General features: G+C 38.3%; 1 protein-coding gene across 3 annotated transcripts in view; it reads left to right on the forward strand.

Annotated features, from left to right (window-relative positions):
* PARD3B (par-3 family cell polarity regulator beta) overlaps positions 1 to 24,224 on the forward strand; it is a 1,417,836-nt gene that overhangs the window by 667,757 nt on the left and 725,855 nt on the right. For all 3 annotated transcript variants that reach the window (XM_006889111.1, XM_006889110.1, XM_006889109.1), the window contains exon 5: positions 20,373 to 20,461. In XM_006889111.1, the coding sequence (XP_006889173.1) occupies positions 20,373 to 20,461 (89 nt within the window). The remainder of the gene's footprint in view (positions 1 to 20,372; positions 20,462 to 24,224) is intronic.

The following is a 24,224-nucleotide window of genomic DNA, read 5'->3' on the forward strand; positions in this document are numbered from 1 at the left end:
ACATCACTTCTTAATCTTTGGATTGTTGTTAGAATCTAGGTATCTGAAAAAGTTGAACTTATATGTATAAGTCTATGTGCTTGTATATATTTGAAACTTCCTTGGGAAAAATCCCTAGCTATCTTTAGTTTTGCAAATTATGATTATGAGATTATGACTGCACAAAGCTTAGAATACTTCTTTAGATAGAGAGTATTTAATATCTGTTAGGGTACTTGTTCACATACTTTGGGCACGTCATCAAGAGGGGCACATGCCTGGAAAAGATTATCATATTAAGAAAGGAGGAAGGTCAAAGAAAGACAGAAAGATCCACAATGGAATAGATGGTACACTTATTATAAACAGTGGCTCTGACCACAGTAGAAATTGTGTGGAATGGAAGGGACAAGGAAGGTTTAGATCTGTTACTCATGGGGTCACTATGTGTTGTATTTGCTGACATCACATGACAAGAAGAACAGCAAAGATATTTACTTACTATACACTCATTTGGTGATACAGTCAACATATTTGTCTGCTCACTGAAAAGTTCGAGATTCAGCTCCAACAAGCGGTGCCTCAGATGAAGGATTTGATAATCTTCTGAAAAATTATCCATTAAAAGCCATATGAGGTAGAAGCCTCCTTCAACACACATGAGGTTACCATTATCAGAGATCAGCTTGATGATAATTATGTTTATGACTGCTTTTATATGTGGGAAAGGGCCGACTGAGATTGGAGGAAGAAAAGCAGTGCAATTCGGCTGGTACCCAGTTGAAATGAATGAACTATTTTGAGGCACAAAAAGGAACTGTCCCTTAGCCTCTGTGCTCCTCACCCTCCAGAATGAACTCATTAAGGCAGTGAGTGTACGTGTTCCCTTCTCTGTAGCAGCATGTCACATAGTGCTTGGCTGAATGGCTTGACCAATTCCTATTTGCTCAACAGCTTGCTAGCCGTTTTATTCACTTGATGATGTGTCCTAAGTTTCAAGGACATATTCATGGTAAATAACAATGGACTTCTCTAGAAAACCTTTTTGGACTTTCTACATTTGACTTTGTTTTGTAAACTCTGTCAAGTTTTTTAAACAGAGGCTGCTAGAGAAACAATTGCTTGTATTCTAGTTGCAAGATCACTGTGGAGGTGGAAGTCACCCAGGACAATCTTGAGAAATAAGACATGAAGAAGAGGGGTAACTAAAGATAAATTAGGATATAGAAGGGAGTGCTGAGGGGGTTGGTGTAGAGATTGACGTGTTATACAAGTCAGGGCTCTCTTGGTATCTATGCATCTTTATCTGCACATACACATATATGTATGTGTATGCATGCATGTATATGTATAATATGTGTGCTTAATTCTAGGAATTGATTCACACAGTTGTGGGAACTGGTAAACCAAAATCAAAAGGGCTGACAGCCTAAAAACCCATGCAGGAGTTGATGATCTAATCTTGAATCAGAATTTATTCTCTGGGAAACTTCAAGTTTTGTTTTCAGTGCTTTCACCAGCTTAGCTGAAGCCTACATTCATTACTGAAAGTAAAACCTTCTGTATTAAATGTCACCTGAAACACTTTCAAAGAAACAACTTATAGTTTGTTGCAACTCATGTTTTTAAGTGCTGTTGAGTCAAGTAGATCTATAAAAAACAGACCTAAATGTATCCTGTCTTGAGTCATCTTCATCATCTCTGATAAAACTCAGAGTAACCTTCTATGCAGTTTCCAAAGCTGTAATCTCTGTATGTTGCAAACAATATAGGGGGCTGAGGTGTGCTAGTCCATAGGGAGTTGTGCTATTAATACAAAGGCATTATCTGTCACTTTGAATGCTCCAGTGACTTGGTGGGGGCAAAGACATTCTCCTTCTGTACAATTTACAGCCTCTGACAACCCATCTATGAGTTGGTTCAGACTCCATTGCCATGACTTTGACTTTTTTCTTATTGTTGTTCCATCTTTCTCCCTTTGAGAGACTGACTGAAATTTAGATTAGAAGCCCAATACATTAAACAATATTTAGATTAAGGTTTGGTTCAAATACTTAGTACCATAGCCTTGTTGTTAGCTGTCACCATGTTGAGTCCAACTCATAGTGACCATATAAACAACAGATCTGACCCCTGACCCATCTAATCTGTGCCATCCTCACACTTCCTGATGCACTAGAGCCCATTGCAGACATTACTATGTCAATCCACCTGATTGAGGGTCTTCTTCTCTTTTTCTGACCCACCGCTCTTCTAAACATGATGTCTCTTTACGAGAAATAGCTTCTACTAGTAACATGCCCAAAGTGTATGAGACGAAGCTTCAACATCTTTGCCTACAGGTAGCAATCTGGCTGCACTTTCTCCAAGATACATTTAATTGTTCTCTTGGCAGTCCATGGGATAGTCAGTACTCTTCTCCATCACCATAGCTCAAAGGCATCAATTATTCTTCTGTCATCCTTATTTGTTATGCAGTTCTCAGACACAAAGCAAGTTATCGGAAAGACCATGGCCTGAATCAGATGCACTTTAGTCCTCAAACTGACATAATTGGTCCTCAGTAATTTGAAGAAGTCTCTGGCTGGAAACTTATCCACTGTTCCTGACTTTGGGCACCAAAGGTGTTGATTGTGGATCCAAACAAGATGAAATCATTGACAACTTGTCTTTTTTTCTATCTGCTATGATATTGCCTATCAGTCCAGTGCTGAGAATTTTTGTTTTCTTGACATTGAGATGGCAATCCATATTGAAGGCAGGATTCTTTGATCTTATGCAACAAGTGCTATACTATGTAGTACTAAATTCTAGCCAGCCACAGTTTGTATTGTGCAGATGATATAGTCATGCTTGGTGAAAGTGAGGAGGACTTGAAGTCTTTCCTGAAAAAGATCAATGACTAAGTTCCTTAGTATTGACTCTATCTCAACATCAAGCAAATAAGAGACCTCACAACCAGATCAACAGGCAAAAATCATGATAAACAAAGAAAAGGTGAAATTATCAAGACTTTCATTTTACTTGAATCTATAACCCCCACAGAAATGGCAGTCAAGAAATCAAAAGACATATTGCATATTGCAAATTTGCTGTCAGGGACCTCTTTAAAAGATTAAAGAAAGAGAGTATTGGCTTAAACACTAAGTTTTGCCTGACTCACGCTGTGGTATTTTCAGTTGCTTCATGTTGTAGTTGTTATGTGCCGTCAAGTCGCTTGCAATTCATAACGACCTTATGTACAACAGCCCTAAACTCTGCTCTGTCCTGTACCAGTTGCACTATCTCCGATACACCCAACCTGATTACCGCAGTCACTGAATCAATCCGCCTCATAGAGGGCCTTCCTTTCCTACACTGTCCCTCGACCCTCCCAAGCATGATGTCCCTCTCCAAGGTCTGGTCCCTCCTTACAACATGTCCAAAGTATGTTAGACAGAGCCTCAGAATCCTTGCCTCCAGGGAGCCACCCAGTTTAACCCTCTCCAGGATGAATCTGTTTGTTTTCTAGCAGTCCATGGTACATTCAATACTCTTCTCCAGCACCACAGCTCAAAGGCATCTATTCTCCTTCCATTTCCCTAGTCATTGTCCAACTCTCTGGCTTGGCTCCACAGTCAACACTCTTGGCAACAGCAGCCAGGAAATTAAAAGACCTATTGTGATGGGAAAGTTTGCTGTTAAAGACCTGTCCAAAGTACTGAAGAGTAGTGGTGTCTCTCTGGAGATTAAGGTGTGTCTGATACAGGCCATGGACTTTGCAATCACTTGTTATGCACCAGAGAGAGAGAGTGTGTTGCTTCATATGAAGATGGAATTAGACAGTGAATAAGGAAGACCAAAGGAGAAGTAATGCCTTTGAATTGCAGTGTTGATGAAAAGTACCATGGTATGCCAGAAGAACAGAGAATGTGTCTTGAATGAAGTGTAGCTGGCATGCTCCTTAAAGGCAAGAATGGTGAAACAAAGTCTACTTAAGTATCTCATCAGGAGAAAAAGAAGAAGAAACAACCCATTTCCAAAAAAGGACTCTGTAGGACATTATGCTGAGTGAAATATCTTAGTCACAAAAGGACAAATACTACAAAGCACCGCTGTTATAAAGCAGGTCTGACATAAATAGGAAAAGAGTGGATAGATAATGAACATTGCACTAGAATAGCTGAAGGAAAGAATTATTTAAAAGGAATATGTTATTAGGCATTATTTGTATGACAATAACCCAGAATAAGAGGTACATTGCAAAGAGGACTTGGGGGGGAAAGCGGGCGGGAGGTAACTGCAACAATAAATGAATATTTAAAATACAAATAAAAAGTGAACTGAGGATGGTAAGAGAGGGAGGGAGAGGGAGTAAAAGTGTGCAACAATGAATGAATGCAAATCTAACTTTTCTGTAAACTTTGTTAAAATAACAATTAAAATTTTAAAAAGTTTTATATACATACACAGACATATATATGTAGATGTATATATACATACACACACACACACATACATGCATACATATAACATCATGCTTAGAAATACAGAAGACCAAAGAGAAAAAAAAGAAAGGAAGACCCTCCAGGGGATGTGCTGACACAGTGACAGCAGCAACAGAGTGACACATAGCTGAATTCTTGAGTTTTGCTTGGGTTCTTGTAAGAGTTCCATCTCTTGTATTTAGGAGTGGTATTAGTTGGATTCATTCAAGATCATTTAATAGTAATACAGCCTAGCTAAAGGAGACCGAGTAGCATATTGTGTAATGTCCTTGGCTGCTAACTAGAAGGTTGGTAGTTCTAGTCCACTTGACACTCTAGTGGAGAAAGACAGTTTCCTATAGAAGATTCACCACATTGGAAACCAGATAGGTGTGACAGGATAGATGGGATTCAACATCATCATTATGACAGTGGGTTTGTGTACTTGTTTGTTGTCTGTCTGCCTTCCTTCCTCCCTTCTTCCCTTCCTACCTTCCTACCTTCCTCTCCCTTCCCTTTTTCTCCCTTTCTCCTTTCTTCCCTCCTTTCTCCTCTCCCTTCCCTCCCTTCCTTCCTTTCTTTCCCTAATCAATTTAATAATTATGAGTAACCTTCACCCTGTGGGCCTAGTGGGAAGGATGAATATCATCATGCCACCAGTGATCTCTCTACTATATGAAGGTGGTGGTGGTTGTTATGTGGCTTCAGGTCAGAACTAACTCAAAACTGACCCTCCAGCAGGTTTTCAGAGGCTGTAAATTTCACAGGAGAATTTCCATCTTTCTGTTGAGCAGCTGATGAATATATGCCATGTACTTCTGGGTTTGCAGCATAAGAAAATCTTACAAGATCTCTGATCTTGAAGTCCTGAATTTGGAAATTGGCATGGCAAACTTCCTTTCCCAGCTGACAAGAAAGAGCCTGCCTAATGCCAGCTTTCAGCTACCGTGGAACTTGGATGGCTTTAAATATTGGTTTAAATACTTTTTATATACAGTGAAAGTATTTTAAAATTACATTATAATGAATAAAATATAAGACCATATATAAAGAAACATAACCAGCCAGGTACAAATTGGTGCATTCACTTTCACTGCAATTATTTCAATCCATAAATAAAGATTAGCTGTCAATTCGACTTTAAATTCGTTGCCCGAGGTGCCTCTGGGAATGGTGGTAGCTAGCATGCGGCTTTAAGTACAAAGACATTGTCGTCTTTATCTCTGAATCCCCTCACAGAGTCTGGCAGAATGCTCTATACACTGTAGGAGGTTTATACATGGGGCAAGTATTTGGAATTTATTTTTTTCCTTCCCCCCCCCCACCTTTATTGAATTACCTGAGACTAGGTATGGGAAAAGATTATCAAACAAATACCTCCAAAGTGGTGAAATACCTGTATTTTTTAGGCCTATGGTACCTGATGAGATACCAAAATGGAGAAATAGATCACACACACCCTTGGACAATTCACAGCTAAGCAAAGATGCTGGAGAGAAATCCTTGCATATGTGGAGACTGGTGCTCTTTCAGAACTTGTGCTTGGCATGAAGGTATCACTGAGGAAAGAGGTTGGGTCAGTGCAGCATGTTTAGGGAGGTGTCTGTGAGTGTTGCATGATAGAGGAATATTAGCCAGCAAGTAATGGTGGTCTAGTTAACGGATGTGCACAGGTGTGGAAACAGGAATGACATGGGCACTATCAGTATTCAGTGTGACTGGTGTGTGGCTGAGATGACAATGGCATGCGTCACTGGCTGACCTGATGAACACCACGTTATTGTAGTAGTTTTATAGGCATGATCACATTTACTCCTTGCAACTACTTGATTAGAAGGCAGGTTATGGATATGAAACCTGTGATACAAATAGACTATCTCCTGAGGGAATCAAGCGCTAGCTCCCAGGGGATTTCTGGTGGTGTGGTCCGTAGGAGTTTCCCAGCTGGCCCAAAGGCTACCCTGCTCTGGTGGTTTGGGCTATGAGCTGTCGTCTTCCCTTCTCCATAGTTTACCACCTCCGAAACCCAGTGGAGGGTCAACTGTGAGTAGATTCTGACTTGACAGCAATGGGATGATTGCTGGAAGAGATAGTGTAATGGAGAAGTTTGAGAAATGGTGACTTTATCAGTGCCAGTTATCACAGCATTTTAAAGAGGAAGAAGACATGAGTATAATGCATGCTGTGTCCACAGCTCAAAGCTCTACTTCTAGACTGAAGGACTTGCTCTTTGAGCTTCTGTAAAGGACACCTGGAACTCTTTACTTCTTTTTGGGGATTTTTGACCTGCAGAAGTCACCATGTGGAAGACTACACAACAGCCCATATGCAATGACTCATCTGGTACGTAAGAGATGAAAGGCTGAAGGAGGGTATTGATTATTAAAGACTTACCCCTTTGCTTCAACTGGAGACAGTTCTGAGGGGCTGTCCCAGCTGTAGAGGTTCTCACAGGGTTGGCAGAGGGTCACTGACAATGACTGACAAGTCACCCATGTCTGATAAAGTGCCACCAATAAGATGAACAATTTCACATTTCCCCCCGCCACAGAAGAGATTTTTTGCTTCTAAGAATAATTTCAGGGAACAAAGGAAAAGCAAAAATGGAGGGGCAGCAAAAGTGGAGGTCAGGATTATGAAGGTATTTTTTACAAACTTGATTCTTATTTGAATAGATGCTGTGCTATGTAGGCTATTAGCCAAGCACAAAAGAGCATCCCTTTCCATGTGAGAACAAAGAAAAGATGCCTGGTCCCTTTATTCCTTCCTTAAACTCTCCTCTACACCCAGAGAGCCTCATGCCAGGGTCTCCTCCCATGTTGGTAGGGTGAATCAGGCTTATGAATGAGATATCTTCCTTGCTCAGTTGGTGAAGTTTGCCTTTGTTGCGTATTTTGGATCATAATTGTTTTCTTAAATTTATAGTTTAGATATTTTCTGTGAAATGTCACTTAACAGACTTTTGTTCCAAGCATGCCCTACCAGGCACTGTTCTAGTAATTTAAAATGCATCATTGTGTTTGGGATACATAGGAAAACCATTAGAAGGCAGGTCTAGAAGGTGACCAGTAACACCAGGGAGGCCCTTTCTCTTTAGAATAGCCAGTCACATGAGGTCACAAGAACAGCATTTGCCCCAGAATGAATGCCGGAAGACAGGAAGGGAGGAGGCTAGACTCATGGGGGGGGGGGAGGCACTTAGAAGAGCCAGTTACCTTGTGGGTTTTTTAACTAATGTCATAAAGCAAAATGTGTGTATGCAAGTTTAAATGAAAAGTTGATTTGTTTTTATAAAGTTTTGTATCACAATACAAAGAAAGAAAACTAAACAAAACCTGTTGCCATCCTGAAGTTTATGTTTTAACAATGATGGCTCAACCAGCTTATCTTCTCAGGGTGTCAGTTCTGTATAAAGCACTCTGACTAATGGCAACCCATGCGGTGTGTTAAATAAGGTAGGACTGTAGGGTTTGCAATGGCTGACAAGTTCAGTGAACCAGGCTCTTTTCCTGAGATGCTGCAGGGAAGATCCACACTGCCACCATTCTGGTTAACTCTTTACATTACCCAGACATTCTCTTCTAGTGGTTTTAAGGAGATGTTTGTATTTAAATAGGAATAGTGGTGGTTTCTTCAAGATTAATATATCACTTGATTTTCCTGTGGCTTTGTTGTTTTTGGTATGTGCCAATAAATCTGAGTCGACTCATAGCTGACCCTCCAGTGGGCTTTCAGAGGCTATAAATCACAAGAGTGGGAATTGCCCATCTTTCACCTAAGGAGCTGCTTGTAGATTTGAACCTCCAGCCTTTCAGTCGGCAGCTCAGCTACTTACCAACTAGTCCACCAGGGCTGCTTTTCCAGAAGACCTCCCAACTCTCACACTCTGTTCCTTTATATCTTGTCTTTTAAAAAAACCAACCACCACCCTGTTTCTGATGACAGTGGCAATTCCCAGCAGGTCAGAGATCAGTTCCCTCTTTTGAAATTGTGTTTCTGTGTCCTGTTAGAACACAAGGCTATGCCCCTGGCTATCCCCCCAGACACACATGGCCTCTCCCGCTGGCCCTCAGCCTCCACATATGCCATGCTGAGGATGGCTTCAGGTGCAACTTACACTGTGAGAGAAAATCCATCCCCAAATTGTTTCTTTTCAGTAGGTCTTATAACATAAGCTAGTGAAATAGTTTTTGAAAACAGAGGCTTCCAGTAAAAATGCCACAGAGTGAAGTTTGGGGATGACAAAGTGAAAGGTGAAATGATTGTATAGGAAGATCTACGGAAGTGATAGGAGGGAAACAAATGTGTGGAGGGGCGAGGAGTAAGAGGTTTAGAAGAGAGTGAACAGAGCTAATACGGGAAGTAAGGAAGGTATTCCTTGAGCATGTCTTATTCATATATCAGTGAGTGAGAAAGTCTCCCAATAATAAAGAATTCCTTAGATAGATTTTTATCATCCTACATTTTGAGATTTCTTTTTTAATGATCCGCTATGAGACTAGGAGTGCAAATTACTATAATTATTTCTTGCTTGTTTCTTTTACTTGTGAAGGAGATGTGAACTTGGTCTACAGATTTAAAGTTCTCTGCAGCACACAGTGAAGATTTTCAAAACTGGGAGGTGTGCCTATCCTGGCAGTGACAGCAAATGAAATGTTCTCCTTTAATTGTGTGTCCTTTTATCGATAATCTCTCTTAATCCACCCAGAAACTTTTATAGTTTTACTTCAGTATATGCAGTATTTTTTTACCATAGTATAGCGGATTGAGTTATCTCTGAGCCAGTAAAATGAGAGGTGTTAAATTGAGACTCTATATTTTTTTGGGGGGAGGGTAGAGGTAATTGCTGAATTGCTATGATTTCCTCAGATAGTTTTAAAATTACCAGCTTTAAGGGATAATTTCTAGTAATAAATTAAGTCCTAGTACTAAGAAGCTGTCCATTTTCACAAAGTTGCAGTCTAAATATTGAGGAAGATTGTAAACTTTAACTAGAAATTAAATAAGAGAGGTGGCGATGTTAACAATACCTTTGTTTGTATTTTATAGTGGTCGTGGGATGTGCTACAGCAGATGCGTATGGGACAGTGCTGTGTCCTTCACTATCTCTGCCCATCCAGTAAATCAGAGCATTACCTTGATGCACCCCCGAGCTTTGGCCTCAGCAGTTCTTGAGTCCAAAGAGCTAGGATAAAATTAATGACAACTCAAAGGAAGAAATAATCCAATTGTAAATCAAATTGCAGATTATGAACATCTTTCAGTGTGTGTAGCACTCCTTTGTTGGCGAGGATGGGAAGTAACATTTTTCACTTTTCTTCTTTGCATTCTTTGAAATGTATTATTTGAGTATGTATAGGAAACAATGAACATTAAAATAAGTACTGCAGAAATAACTTGAACTTCTGAACTTGCAGAATTCTAAAGATTTTAAAGCAGCTTTTCACTGAATGTATTTGAGTGGGAAGCAGCATCCCCCCTGGAATTGGCCTGTGTTGAAATTTAAAGGAGCTGCTGAAACACTGATCGTGATTATCAGTAGCAGTTTCCACTTTTGATACTCAGATGAGCTTGATCAGTGGGGCTAGTTCATTCACCTCTTACAAAAGGGACAGCTTTTATGTCCCTCATTTTTCACTGCTGTTTTTGACTGCTGAGTATCAACTTTAAGCATGGCAATTTGACTCAATTCTAGAAAAACAAACAAATGAAAATCAGGAGGAAGGAAAACCTCACACAAAAAAATCCAGTAAGCAAAATGTATACAAACATATATATTATTTTTAAGCTTTTATATTTTTTTGTCCTCGCAAGTCTAGACCAGAGCAGTAGAAAATCTTACCAGTGAACTAAATTTTATCTCTAAAAAGGAAAGGAAGTATCTGAGAAAAGGTCATAGGAAAACTAAGAAAAAATATACAAAGGGAATATTTTAAGTATGTATGCCTCATGTCATCAATTTGCACACTTTTAGAAGTGATACGAAAATCAATATGGTGGTGGTGGTTGTTTTTATGGGCCTGCAACTCATATTGAACCTATGTACACTGGCTCTGAACCATGCGCTATCCCGAGCCAATCTTATCATCTCCAACAGACCCAATCCCCATTCACTGAGTCAGTCCCTCTCATGGAGGCCGGGAGGGGGCAGGAATTCCTATCCTGTGCTGTCCCTCCACCCTTCCAAGCATAATGTTCTTCTCCCGGGACTGATCCCTCCGGGCCATGTGTCCAAAATACATGAGGCAGAGCTTCAAAATCCTTGCCTCCACGAAGTAGATTAAATATTATCTATAGATAAGTATATACATTAAATCTATATTTTTGCTTCTCAAGTTTTCCAACAAAACATTTATTTGTTCAAATGAATAATCACACCTTAATTTTTTGGATATATACATATTCAGCATTTGTTTTACTATTTGGTATAATTTCATTAACTAATATGGCGTTTTTTAAAAATGCCTCTCAGCTAGATCAAATTTTTCAAAATGCAATTTCAGTAAAGGTTTACAAAAAGATTCATTCATACACATTTTTTTCTTCTGTCTCTCTCCCCTGAATCACATTGCAATGTTTGTCCTGTTCTAGATTGTTGTGAGATACATATATATTTTTTTTCTAATTGTCCATTATCTTAGAATTCTTCCATTTTAAAGATAATGGAATTCAGGGCCAGAAGATTGGGTTTCTGATTACTTGGCAAAACAAGGATAGAACTTTTATTGAAACTTAATTTCCTTTGTTACACCAGAGCTTAGTTTTACCTACCTTACAATATTACTCACAATCACAACCTCCATTATTAAAATCTTTCAGCATCTCTTAAGACACAAACTAGATGACAAGGTGTGAATTCACCCATGTTTATGCTGAATGTCAGTGAGATTCACCCTGTGTGGTAAGTCATCCAAAAAGTGCATGATCTTTGTGAAGGCACTCAAATGGAGTGTTAATACTTAGTATATTTAAAAATTCCAAAGTTGTTTCAACTGATTCCAGTTTTGCTCTTTGTATTAAGGTAACATATCCTTGGCTAAATTGTGTGTATATGTGCACACAAAGGCTTTGAGATATGTCACTAACCATTTAATGCGAATGCCTTTTACTTGCTTTCAAGATTAGGAAGGCTCTAGTTAGCATGGTATTTATAACTTAACTAATTATGTTTCAATAGTAGGTTTTGAAAATGCAATTGTTAGAACATGATATCTAGCATAATCAAGCTGTTGATAATTTCTTTGCAAATCATTTCCTTTACAGTTTCATTATGGAATTACTTCCTTTCTTAGGTTTCCTAAAACCAGTGAATAAGAATCCTTATATGATAATAGGTTTAATGTGTTTGGATTTAGACATAAGGAAACACCAGCCGAAGGGAGCAGGAATCTTTCTTTGACCTCTGTCATACATTAATCTCTGGAGAGTCAGCTCTGTTTTGGTTCTGACCAGATGGTACACAACAATAACCTAGATATTTCCACTCATAAAATTTTGATAGCAATACCAAGAAGAGGTCTAGAGTTTTTGTAAGTATAAATTTTATCTTGTGTGAAATATTTTGAGGTCTTTGAAAGAAAAGCTAATTATATCCAAATTACTATTGCAGTTATTAATGTCAGTTAAAGAAAAGAACAATCCAGAAAATCAATACTAAGGTCTGCATTCTCTAAATCAATAAGTGTTTAGCGTGATATAATAGGAAGAGCTTCAGTAGAGAATCAAGATCTAGATACTGATTTTGTCATTATCTCATTATGTAAAAGGGGGACGGGGGAGGTAGTCATGTTCCTTCTCTGCATTTTCGTTTCCTTACTTCTAAAGGAGCTCTGGTGGCCTACTGGTTCGAGAGTTTTCACTGTTAACCCAAAGGCACATAGTTCAAATCTACAAGCTGCTCTGAGGAAGAAAAGGGGCAGTCTCCTCTAGTGCTGGTGTTTCCTTATGTCTAGTGACTCTGAGAACCAAATCTTAAGTTAGTTCCAACTTGAAAACAACACAGTGAGTTGATCTGTGAGCTTTAATTATAAAAAGGATGCACTACAGTAGCATCATCAGCCCTATTCTTCCCAAGACATTAATATTGGAGTTTTCCTAAATCTAATTATACTACACAACCTACTAGAAGTCCACATTATTTTTTTTTCCCAAACCAGAGTTCCTGAACTAGCAGCATTTGGGAAATTTAGAAATTAAATCTCTCCAGTCACAATCTGGCTTGACAGCGTCCAAAATTGGGCAAGAAACGTGGGGAAGAGAGGGAAGGGACACTGTTGGTGTGTGCCCAGAGTTATAGATGAAAATCATGACTTAATAGAAGTGAAAATGAACAAAATAAAGTTTTTTGCATAAGCAATTTGTAATTTAGTACTTTTAAGATTCTTAGCTGTTTTCTTAGTCAATTTCTAGTTATATAATTATGCAAACTAATGATACACATACATAATCAAACATATTTATATGTAATAAGTTTGATATTTTAAAGTGGAAAGATTTAAACTTTTTATGAATGTTATCTCTGAAGGCAACAGATAGTTCCTAGCAAGACATTGCTCAAGGCTCATATTTATATTGAGTTTATATTAGGTCAAGCATGAATAACGGTGCTTGACTACAAAATGACATGTTAATTTCATATGTGTGCTTATCAAATACATTTTGTTTATACTGCAGCACAGACATTCGTACTCTATAAAGTAAAACAAATATTCTGAAATCATGCCCAGAATTTTTATGTTAAAATTTACGTTATGTTTATGTATGAACTCCAGGCTCATAACCTAACGTTCAAATTTCCTCTGTATAATTTTTCTATTACTCTCATTCTAAAATTTATGTGCACCTTCAAAAGAAACTTGTGGTTGACTTTTCAGAATGCAAATCTTGTTTAAAAATGCACCTGAGCTTTTGAAACATAACTCACTTGCAGTGAAAATTTTGTGGGCGAGCGGTCTTAAGTATGGAGAAACACATTGAGGGAAAGAAAGAAATCAATCAAAGCCACGTATTAACACCTATAAGTAAATAGGAAAAACTCTGGTGGTGCAGGCTCCAAGCATTTAGTTGATGGCAAATTTTCCATTCAAACAAAATCTGTTTCTCGAAACATTACAGCTGAGGAAACTGTATCGGACACTTCTGACGTGTCCTTTGTGTTTGTGGTCACTGTGAGTCACAGGCGATTGGACAGCACTTAACAACAGCAGTTGGAACTGACTCATAGCTAGTCTTCCAGTAGGTTTCCAGAGGTTATAAATGTTATGGGGAAAGTACTGTCCATTTGTCTCCCCGGAGCAGCTGGTAGCTTTTAATTTAAAGCCTTTGAATCACAGCACATCTTCTTACCACTAAGCTGTCACAGCTTTCTATGTTATTTTTGTTTTGTGTCCTTGGGACTGACCTATAGATGACCCTACAGTAGATTTTCAGAGACAGTAGATCGCATGAGAGGAAATTGCTCATCTCACCCCCGTGAAGCAGCTGGTGGATTCAACTGTGTGCCTTTGGGATTGAAGAACAGCTTCTTACCACTAGGCCACCAGAGCTACCTGTTGCATTCTACGAGGGTCATTAAGAACTGAAATCAATGTGACATCAGTGGATTTATAAGTGAAGACAAGTCTTTGTAAAATTTGGACATCAATTTTAGTTCTCATCTGAGCAATAAAAAATGCAAAAACAGAACAGAAGTCGTGTCCCAGTAGATTTGCAACTCATGGTCACCCCTCACCCCGACTGTGTCAGATTAGAACTGGACCCCACTGGGTTTTCAATGGCTAGTACTAAGGAACTCGCTTAAGAGGGCTTTCAACTGGTAGACTCCAATATTGCCAACCTTCGGTTAAGAGCCAAACACTTTGCATCCTCCAAAGACTTGTTGTTGTTGTTATGTGCCGTCGAGTCATTTTTGACTCATAGCGACCCGACCCAAAGACTTCTTACATGAGGAAAACCAAAACTTTGGCATTTTTTTGTAGCTGTGGTTGACCAGAGAAAAGCAATGGTAGCCTTTTCTTCTGAAAAAAAAAAAAAAATGCTATCCAGAGCATTATGTATCCTTGGGGATATGTAATGTGATGTTGCTTCATATTGGCACCCACTTCTGTATGAAACCAGTGACTTATACCAACTGTGAACTATGAAATGCTAGCCTGGTGCCAATGCCATCGTCATCCCTGGAGAGAGGGGTGCTCGCCCTTCGCCTGCCGCCTGTGAGCACTTACAGTTGTTACTGCCCGTGCTAACTAAATGTAAACACCTTTACTTTCCAGCTGCTGCTAATTGGTTTGGGAATATTTATGTAAGTGTTGATTTTAAAGCTAAAAATAGTGTGGTGATGTTTAAATCCAACTCATTCTGGCTGTCAGAAATGCTCCCGTGATCCTGAAAGTGTTGCTAAAAATGTTCACTTTTAAAAAATTGTAGTAATTAAGCTTGTCTGTTGTGAAAGCCACATATGATCATTTCCTCCTCTGTTAAAAGAGGTAAAGGACAAACTCCTGGAAGGGCTCTGTCCAGTTAGCACGACACAGCCTCCTGCTGAACTCTATTATAGAGAGAAAAGAATTTCGTGTGGGCAAACGGAGAAAGCAAAAATAAATTTTGAAATAGCCCTGTGCTCTTACATTTTATGGAGTTGATGACATCCCTCTACTTAAAGCAACATTAAAAGCCTAATTTATTAATAAAATTTAAATATAGAGCTTTCAAAACCACTGTGTGTTCCAGAAGCAAGGTTCTAACTTTAAAGTCATGATTAATATTTCCTGAACTCCAAATTGAAGAAATATGGTGGCTGTTCGACACCATTTTCTATGACTTTACTTCTGTGTAATTGGGATTATTTCTGTTCCTTTCCTTCCAAATTTAAAAGTCATTATTGTGTGGATGTTTCTCAAAGTTGCTGAAATATGGTATGAGAAAATATCTAAAAAAATTAGATAGGTGTTACTTCATAACTCTTAATTTCGCCGTATAATTAAGCCAAGCAAAAAAGTACCCTTAAATTGCTGCTTGTTAATAATTGACTGATTTTAGAAAAAATATTTCATCCGCCTTATTAGTAATTAAACTGCCTTTGCCCTTAAGTCCTCAGCACGATGTTCTTCCAGCGTGGTTGAAATAAGTTTGGAATTGGCTTTGTATCCTTTAGGAAGACCTAAGCCTCTCTCTGCTTATTCCATCTCTGGAGAATATCAGAGAATTTTCTTACTTCAAGATAGGAAAGATTTTGGCAGATGACAAAACTGTCCTTTAGTTGAGATCGTAAGCTATTGTTGCTATCATTTTTGATAGCTTGTGAAAAGGCAGAGTTTTTGGTGCTCCTTTATATTTAGTAAAATTCTTGATCGGAGCATGCAAATCTGTGAATGTGTGCGTTCCCTTTAAGTCTGTTTTAATTGACATGATTGCTCCAAAATTGTAGTCGGCTCAGAATTATCCTTGAGCGTATTATCACATTGCAATTGGCCCAATATTGCTTTCAAATTCTAATTGACATTTTCATATACTTGGCATATTAAGTACTTTGTTGACATAAATAGAATCTTTACTTACCATCTAACTAGAACTAGAAGATAGAAATCCTTTAACCTTGCTAATTGTTGATTTGAACTAGAAAGTATGTTATCTTCCTGTCTTGGCAAAAGGATGAAATGAATTCCACTTGGAGAGGAAACAGATAGGCAAAACAGATATTTAAAACTTTGTAGCAAATACTCCATTTGTTTTTCTTTGATATCCTGGTAATTTTGATATCCAAGAAGATTTCTAAAGCCAAACATAAAAACTTTATTTTCATGAACGACCACTTATTTTTGTATTTGTGTCTGCCCTGCTACATTCCTCATTATCATGGAAAACTAAGAAATAGAACTAGGCTGATGGGAGTGTTAGATCAATGAAGATATCAGAGGCAGCAGAGTTTCTTAAGACTGCCTTCATTCCTCATACTACCTGCCAAGTTTGAGAAAGGCCCCCCAAACACCTCAGGTTCAATTCAGGTTCAACTTGACAAAATCAGAGTAGTTACTGAAAGCTTTTATGATCAAAGTTATGATTCATTATGGGGAAAGGATACTAATTAAAGTCAGCCAAGGCAAAAAACACTTACAGCAGAATCCAGGAGACATACAGAAGGCAGAGCATCTGTTGTCATTTCCCCATGGAACTAGGTTTGCTACTCTATTGGGATTGACATGTGACAAAATAAATAGGATACTGTCAACACTAAGCTTACCTATGCTTTGATGTCCACAACTTTATTCAGTCTTCATCATAAAGGTGTAAGTTTATTGTTTCATGTCATTATCTTCCAATCTACAAATACCGTGTGACTCAAAATTCTAACCTACATCATGGTGCTGGCATTTGGGACATAGTCAGTCTGTATCCCAAGATGATATGTGTATGGTCAGCCCATCACATAATACATGATAAGACTATTCAGCATGACCAAAGATCTCAGGTAAAAAGCCACTCCTATTTTGGAGAAAAGCATTGACTATCCCATGGAGAGCCAAAAGAAGAAACAAATATGTCTCAGAGAAATTGTAGCCAGTGTTCCTTACATGCTTGGGACAAGTTGCTTGGAGAGGCTATTACTTGGAGAGGGACATCATACATACTTGGAAAGGTGTAGAGTCGACAGAGAGAGGAAGACCTTTAACCAAATGATTGACAGAGTGACTGCTGCAGTGGGCTTTAGTGTGTCAGGAAGTTTGAGGATGGTACAGGGTAAGGCATGGTCCAGATTTGTTGTTCATAGGATCAGTGTGGGTCATACTAGAGGGTACGTAACAACAACATAAGTCATACTATCTCACAGCCTGGAGATTATTTGTCTTCTCGGCCAAAGGCAGAGACCAGATGTCCTTAGACAAGGCCAAGCTCTTTACAGTAACAGCTGAACCACAGAGGAATGCAATATATAAAGGAATATTTCATCAGTTCCGATCTAGACTCCAGTTATTTTCTAAAGTTGTTATTTTTGCAATGACATTTTGTATTTGAAATTCATTTTTTTTCCCTTGAAGAGAAATATTACAGAATGTTCTCAGATGATCAAAAAAGGTAAAAGTGTAGTTACTCTGCTTAAAGTGAAGTTGACATTGGGGTGGTGTTGGTAGGCAGACCTTCCAGAGCTTTAAAGGAAAAACCCAACTGTTCTAATCTTAGTTGGTTTTTCTGAACTTCTTCTTTGCCTCTTTACATGGCCATCTCATGCATCACTTCTATAAGTAACTATGGCAATTAAAAAAAAATATGTCTTCACATCCTTTGACTGTCAAAGGTCAAAGGGGATTCTCCTTCCCATGAATACTGACCAGACTCAGTACGTTGCCATTCATCAACAGAAAGGAATCCCAGGGATATTGTGTGACTTCAGAGCACAATTTTGAGGTCTTGAAAATCATGTCATTTGCTTTTGTCTTTCTCAGATCAAATAACAATTGTCTTTCTGAGAGACAGCATCATGCTTGTCAACATACTCATATGGGAGCACACATAGCCCAATAGTTATTGCACCCAGCTGATAACAGAAAGGCCAGCAGTTCAAACTCACTCATCACCTACTTTGTAGAAAGAAAGAGACATTTGCCACCCACAGCCAGCACCAATTTACCATTAAAATATGACATATGTAAAAGTGAAACTTCCAGAGAAGTACTTTCGGAATGTTAAAAAAACACTCCTGGAAAGATACAGTATTCCACAAGAGCAATGAGAACACTGGCAAAAACTATTTAAATAAAGTTTCTTCAACTCAGCTCATCCATCAGAAGTTTACGGCAACTAGGGGAACATTTATCTTCTGGGGAGGAGGCGTGAAAGTAAAATCTCATTAGAAAGAGTGAACTGCTTGATATTTTAATATCCCTTCATTTTATCTCTAACAACTTTGCAACCAGAGTATCTGTGAAAATTAGCACTCAGACAACCACTGGAGAAAAGAATGAATTTAGAGTTTACCAAAAACCCCATTCCAGAATATTTTTGTTATTTGATCTGACAGCTACCAGGAAAAGTCCTGTTGTCAAGGCTTGTATTCTTTAACCTGACACAAAGCTCAAACTTATAAACAGCACTATCCCCAGAGTGTTCTTGGGGGGTGTTGGGGAGGAAAAGAAAGGAAATGAGTGTTTAACATGCTACTATTTGAGCTAAGATACTAGTTGGAGCCAAGAAGAAACTGACCATGGATCCTATAAGGGAAAATATGTTGTGTGCCATATAGTGAATTCTGATTCTTAGTGATCCTGTATGGCAGATTATATTCTGTCCCATAAGGTTTTCTGAGCTGTAATCTTGACAGAAACATATCGTCAGGTCTTTTCTACCATGGAGACTTTGTTGGATTTATACCACTCCTTAACTACAGCACCACTTTGGGCATGCCCCTTCCAGTACCATCAAATCATGCAAGGAGTGTTGCTGCTCAACCAAAGAGTGAATTTTTCATTAAGAGGAATTATTTTAGCTGTTGTTACATCTTGCTTTCATTTAGATTTTAGGCTAATTCTTTTAGGTTTAAGCCCTTTAATTCAAATCCTGTTTTACTTTTTTTTTTTTTTTTGTAGTTGCAATATTTTCAGTTCCTTGAATGTTCTTATTGACTTCCATGGCTGTTAATGATTGTTTTTCCATGTGATTTCTTAAAATGTAATCAAGAGAGCCATAACAAAGACTACTTGTTGAGTGATGGACCTCTGCTTTGAAAGAGTGGTCCTGTAGCAGAATGACACTGTTAACATACAATCAGGACCTAACAAAGAATAGTCTTACTGCTTCTTGGAGGCAAGAATTTTGAAGCTCTGTTTCACATACTTTGGGCACATGGCCATTAGGGACCGTCCTTGGAGAAGGACATCATGCTAAGAAGGGTGGAGGGACAGCACTGGAGAGGAAAACCTTGGGTGAGATGCATTGACAATGTGACTTCGGTAATGGGAGTAGGTGTGTCGGAGACAGTGAGATTGGCTCAGGCTAGGGCCGAACTCAGAGGTATTGTGCATAATGACCCTTATGAGTTTCAGTTAACTTGACTGCACATAAAAACGAAGAAGGATTGCTTTCCAGAACCTATCCCCTCTTTACGGGTCTGGCTAATAACTAATCCAGCTTTGCTACTGTCCTTGAAGGGCAGAACTATGGAATTTTTACTTCTTTGTAGTGGAAAAGCATTTACAAAATTAGAGAGGAAATGATTAATTCTAGCTTTTCCTAGTGAAAATTATATTCAGACTCAAAATCTAATAGCAAAGTAACAAGTCTCCAATAATTCTTCCTATAATGTTCCTACCACTCTTTTTAACAGAAGTAACCTTGCAGGCAGATTTTTTTAAAAAATGAATTTTGCTGTCTTATATTAGTCTCGTGGGAGGTGCAAGCAAGTACGCTGCATTGAAGTTAATAAATACATCATCACCTGTCAGTGGCCTCTTCCCCTTAACATACCTTCTCCTTTTGGTTCATCCAAGCCTATGGTTAATAAGCAGGAAGCCAAATAAAGCATGCCCTGGTGCTGCGGTGGTAACACAAAAACTGGCAGTTCAAACTTCCTAGCTGCTCTGCAGCAGAAAGATGTGCCGGTCAGCTTCCGTAAAGATTTATAACTTTGGCAATCCTGTGGGACAAATATATACTGTTCTGTGGGATATGACTTGACTGCAGCAGGTAAATGATATATTCTAAAGCTTTTAACATATTGCCATGTGTAAATGGCTCATTTGAGTATTTCAGAAACTAAACTGGGAGAAAGAACATTGAAGGCTTTGAAAGGATTAACACCTGTTTTCCAGGCTTCAAAGAAATAGGAGAATACCATACATATTCAGAGTAAAACCATTTAATCTCCTGTGTTGAGACTTTTTTGTTCACATTTCAAGTTCAGTGTACCGACGTGCTTACAGGTTTGTTTCACTACAGGATTCTTCACAGAATTTTGGAGATGGAGAAGTTATGAATGGTGTACGGACAGAACTCCTGACATCACAGAAAATCAAGAATGCATTAAGGTATTATCTTTATATGAGTTAAGAACATTCATTTATACTTGATGCTATTTCTTTAATAATTTATATTTATTCTTTTTAATGAGAAAATTGACTAGAACAGTGAGGCAAAACCAGTTCCAATCCCAAAATTAATTGTAATATGTACTCTTTCCATTTTCTTCAAAAGATATGAGTACTTGCTAGCAAATATGAATCGTAATATTTCCAATAAATTTCTGCCCTGTGGGTTTCAGGGTTTCTTCACTGCTTTTACTTTCTATTCACACTGCCCCCTCTCCCCTTCTTTTGTATGACAGTTTTAAAGTGAGCGCTCTGGATTTCTCTTTGAATGGTATACTTTGGCTTAGCTCCGTGAATACATTTTTTTCTTGAATTTCAAAATTTTACTCCATGTTTATAAAAGAAATCTCTTCTATCAAAAATGATTTTTCATATTTCTAAACTGAAGTAAGTTAGTTAGTGTCATGTTTACAAAGTACTTCTTTGCTTTGCACTGATTCATTCTCATTTCTACCCTCGATAATTCTTGTTGTTGGGTGCCACTGAGTCAAATTAAACTGATAGCGACTCTGTAACAAAAGAACTGAATCCTGTCCTATCCTGTGTCACCCTCACTCTCTCTGATACTGTTGAGCCCGTTGCTGCAGTCACAGTGTTAATGCATCTCAATGGAGATCTTCTTCTCTCTCTGACCCTCCATACTCCCAAATATGATATCCTTTTCCAAGGAATAGCCTCTCCTAGCGACATGCCCAAAGTATGAGAGGTGAAATTTGTCATCCTTGCCTCCTAGAGCACTCTGGCTGCGTTGTCCATTCTTTCGGCAGTCCATTCAGTACTCTTTAACATCACAACCCAAAAGCATCAGTTCTTCTGTCATCCTTTTTAATCATCTAGCTCTCAGATGCATAGCAAGTAATTGGAAAAAAACATGGCCTGAATAAGGAGCACTATAGTTTTCCAAGTGACATCCTTCCTCTTCAGTATTTTGGAGAGATTCCTGACAGTGAACTTGCCCAAAGTGGTATGTCTCCTCATCTCCTGACTGCTGCTACCAATGCTGTTGATTGTGGATCCAAGCAAGGTGAAATCATAAACAGCATCAATCCTTTCTCCATCTATCATGATGTTTCCCACTGGCCCAGTGGGATCTTTGTCTTCTTGCTGTTAAGATGCAATCCATGTTGAAGACGATAGTTTTTGATCTTCTGTAGCACGTGCTTCTGGTCCTCTTTTTCAGCAAGCAAGGTCATGTCATCTACGGCACAGGTTGTTTATGAGCCTTCCTCTGCTCCTGAGGACGTGTTCTTCTTCATGGGTCTGGATTCACAGATTATTTGATCAGCCTATAGATTGAATAGGTGTGAAAAAAGGACACAGCAGTGATACACACCCTTCCCAATTTTAAGCCATACAGTGTTTCCTTGTTCTGTTCAGATAACAGTTTTTTGGTCCAAGTATAAATTCCATGTGAATGAAATTACATATTCTGTAATTCCCATTCTTCTCAGTAATTCCGTTTCTTGGTAATTCCCATTCTTCTTGGTGTTAACCATAGTTTGTTGTGTTCCATACAGTCAAATGCCTTTGCATAGTCAATAAAACACAGATAGACATTCTTCTTATAGTCTCTGCATTCAACCAGGATACATTTGACATCAGCAGTGATATCTCTAGTGTCACAGCCTCTTGTAAATCTAGCTTGAACTTCTGGCAGTTCCCTGTCAATATACTGTTTCAGTCATTTTGATGCCTGCAGTAATAATTAGCTTTCATGTACTATTAGTTATATGGTTTGATAATCTCTACATTCTGTTAGATCACCTTTCCTAGGAATGGAGTCAAATATGAATCTCTTCCAGTCAATCAGCCAGTTAACTGTCCTCCAAATTTACTGGCACAGACTAATGAGCACATCCAAGATTGTGTCTGTTAGTTGAAAAATGTCAATCAGTATCCCATTTATTCCTGAAGTCTTATTCTTTTGCCTGTGTCTTCAGTCCAGATTGAACTTCTTCTTCTGTTACCATTGGCTCTTGTTCATAAGATACTTCTTGAAATTTTGTTCTTTTTGCTACAGTGAACTTTGTATTCCTCCCATCTTCTTTTAATGCTTTCTGGATCATGTAAGATGTTGCCCATGGCATTATTTAGTATTCCAACTCAAGGCTTGAATTGGTATTTTAGTTATGTCAGCTTGAGAAATGCTAAGCATTTTTTTTTCTCTTTTTATTCTTTGGTTCTTGACATAATTCATTATAATGCTTTGTTATGTCTTCTCTAGAAACCCTTTGTAATCTTCTGTTCAGTTATTTTACTTCAACAACTCTTAACTTTGTCTTCTCGACACTAATGTCATAGCACTTTTCATAGTTTCTTATATCCATTTTGGCTTTTTTATTCTCCTTTCTCATTGTAATGATCTGTTCCTCTCTTTGTGGGTGATATCCTTTTTTTCATTTAAATCATTGTGTTTTGTACATTAAATTATTTATTCATAGCATTTTTTTTTAACAAATACAAACAACAAGTTTGCACATGGTCCTCACATGGTCAGTCCAGGAATCAGACTGACTACATCTATGGGAAGAATCATTAAGAAGCTCAGTATCAAGAGTCAGAACCAGACTAGGTACTTACTGTATAACAGACCATCAATTACTCAGATGCAAGTTCAAATGAAAACTGAAGAACATGAAAATAAATCCACAAGAAGCAAAATATGACCTTGAGTCTATTCCATTTAAATTAAAAATCCTGAACTTCTTGTCAGGTGCCATTAAATTGAATACAACCCTTTGAACAATGGATCTAAACCCTGTTTCAACTTGTGCCATTCTCATTATCTCAGACATCCTTGTGTCCATTGCTGCAGTCTCTGTGTCTGTCCATCTTATTGAGAGTCAACATCTCTTTCACTGTTTGTCTACTTTTCCAAGAAATGGGCTTTCCTAACAACATTCCCAAAATATGTGAGAAGCAGCTTTGCTATTCTTGCCTCTAGGAGTATTCTTTTTTCTTCTTCTTTTTTTAATTCTAGCTTATTTACAAAATTATTTACAGATTCTTCCAATTTCCCTCCCCCCACCCATAAAATTATAAAAGTCCATCCATGATTAATCTCCCCCATCCACATGCACATCCTCATTACTCTGCTTCTACCCTCCCCCACCTCCTCTGGATCCTTATACTCATTCTACAATAATGGTTTTAGGTAATATTTGTCCTCATGAGACTGAGTTCATTCAGAATAATGCTCTCCAGTCTCTCTCAAGTTAGGTATTAATTTAAAAATCATTTCTCCTGCCTGCTGCACAGTATTCTATTGTGTGAACGTACCCTAATTTCTCAATCCATTCATTTGTGTTTGGACATTTGGGCTGTTTCCATGTTCTTGCAATGGTGAATAATACTGCTATGAACTTTGGTGTATAAATCTCCATTTGTGCCTCACTTCTCATTTTCTCAGGGTATATTCCAAGTAGCGGAATAGCTGGGTCATATGGAATGTCTATGTTCAGCTTTTTGAGGAAGCACCAGACTGCCTTCCAGAACTGTACCATTTTACAATCCCACCAACAATGTATAAGAGTTCCTATCTCTCCACATCCTTTCCAACATTTATTACTTGAAACCCTGTTAAACTTTGCCACTATTACTGGAGTGAGATGGTACCTCGTTCTGCTTTTGATTTGTATCTCTCTTATTGCCAGTGACTTGGAACATTTTTTTCATGTGTGTTGGCCATTCAAATATCTTTCTC

Source organism: Elephantulus edwardii, unplaced genomic scaffold (genome assembly GCF_000299155.1).
Source record: "Elephantulus edwardii isolate Elephantulus edwardi_28Jun2011 unplaced genomic scaffold, EleEdw1.0 scaffold00075, whole genome shotgun sequence".
In the NCBI taxonomy this organism is placed as follows: Eukaryota; Metazoa; Chordata; class Mammalia; order Macroscelidea; family Macroscelididae; genus Elephantulus; species Elephantulus edwardii.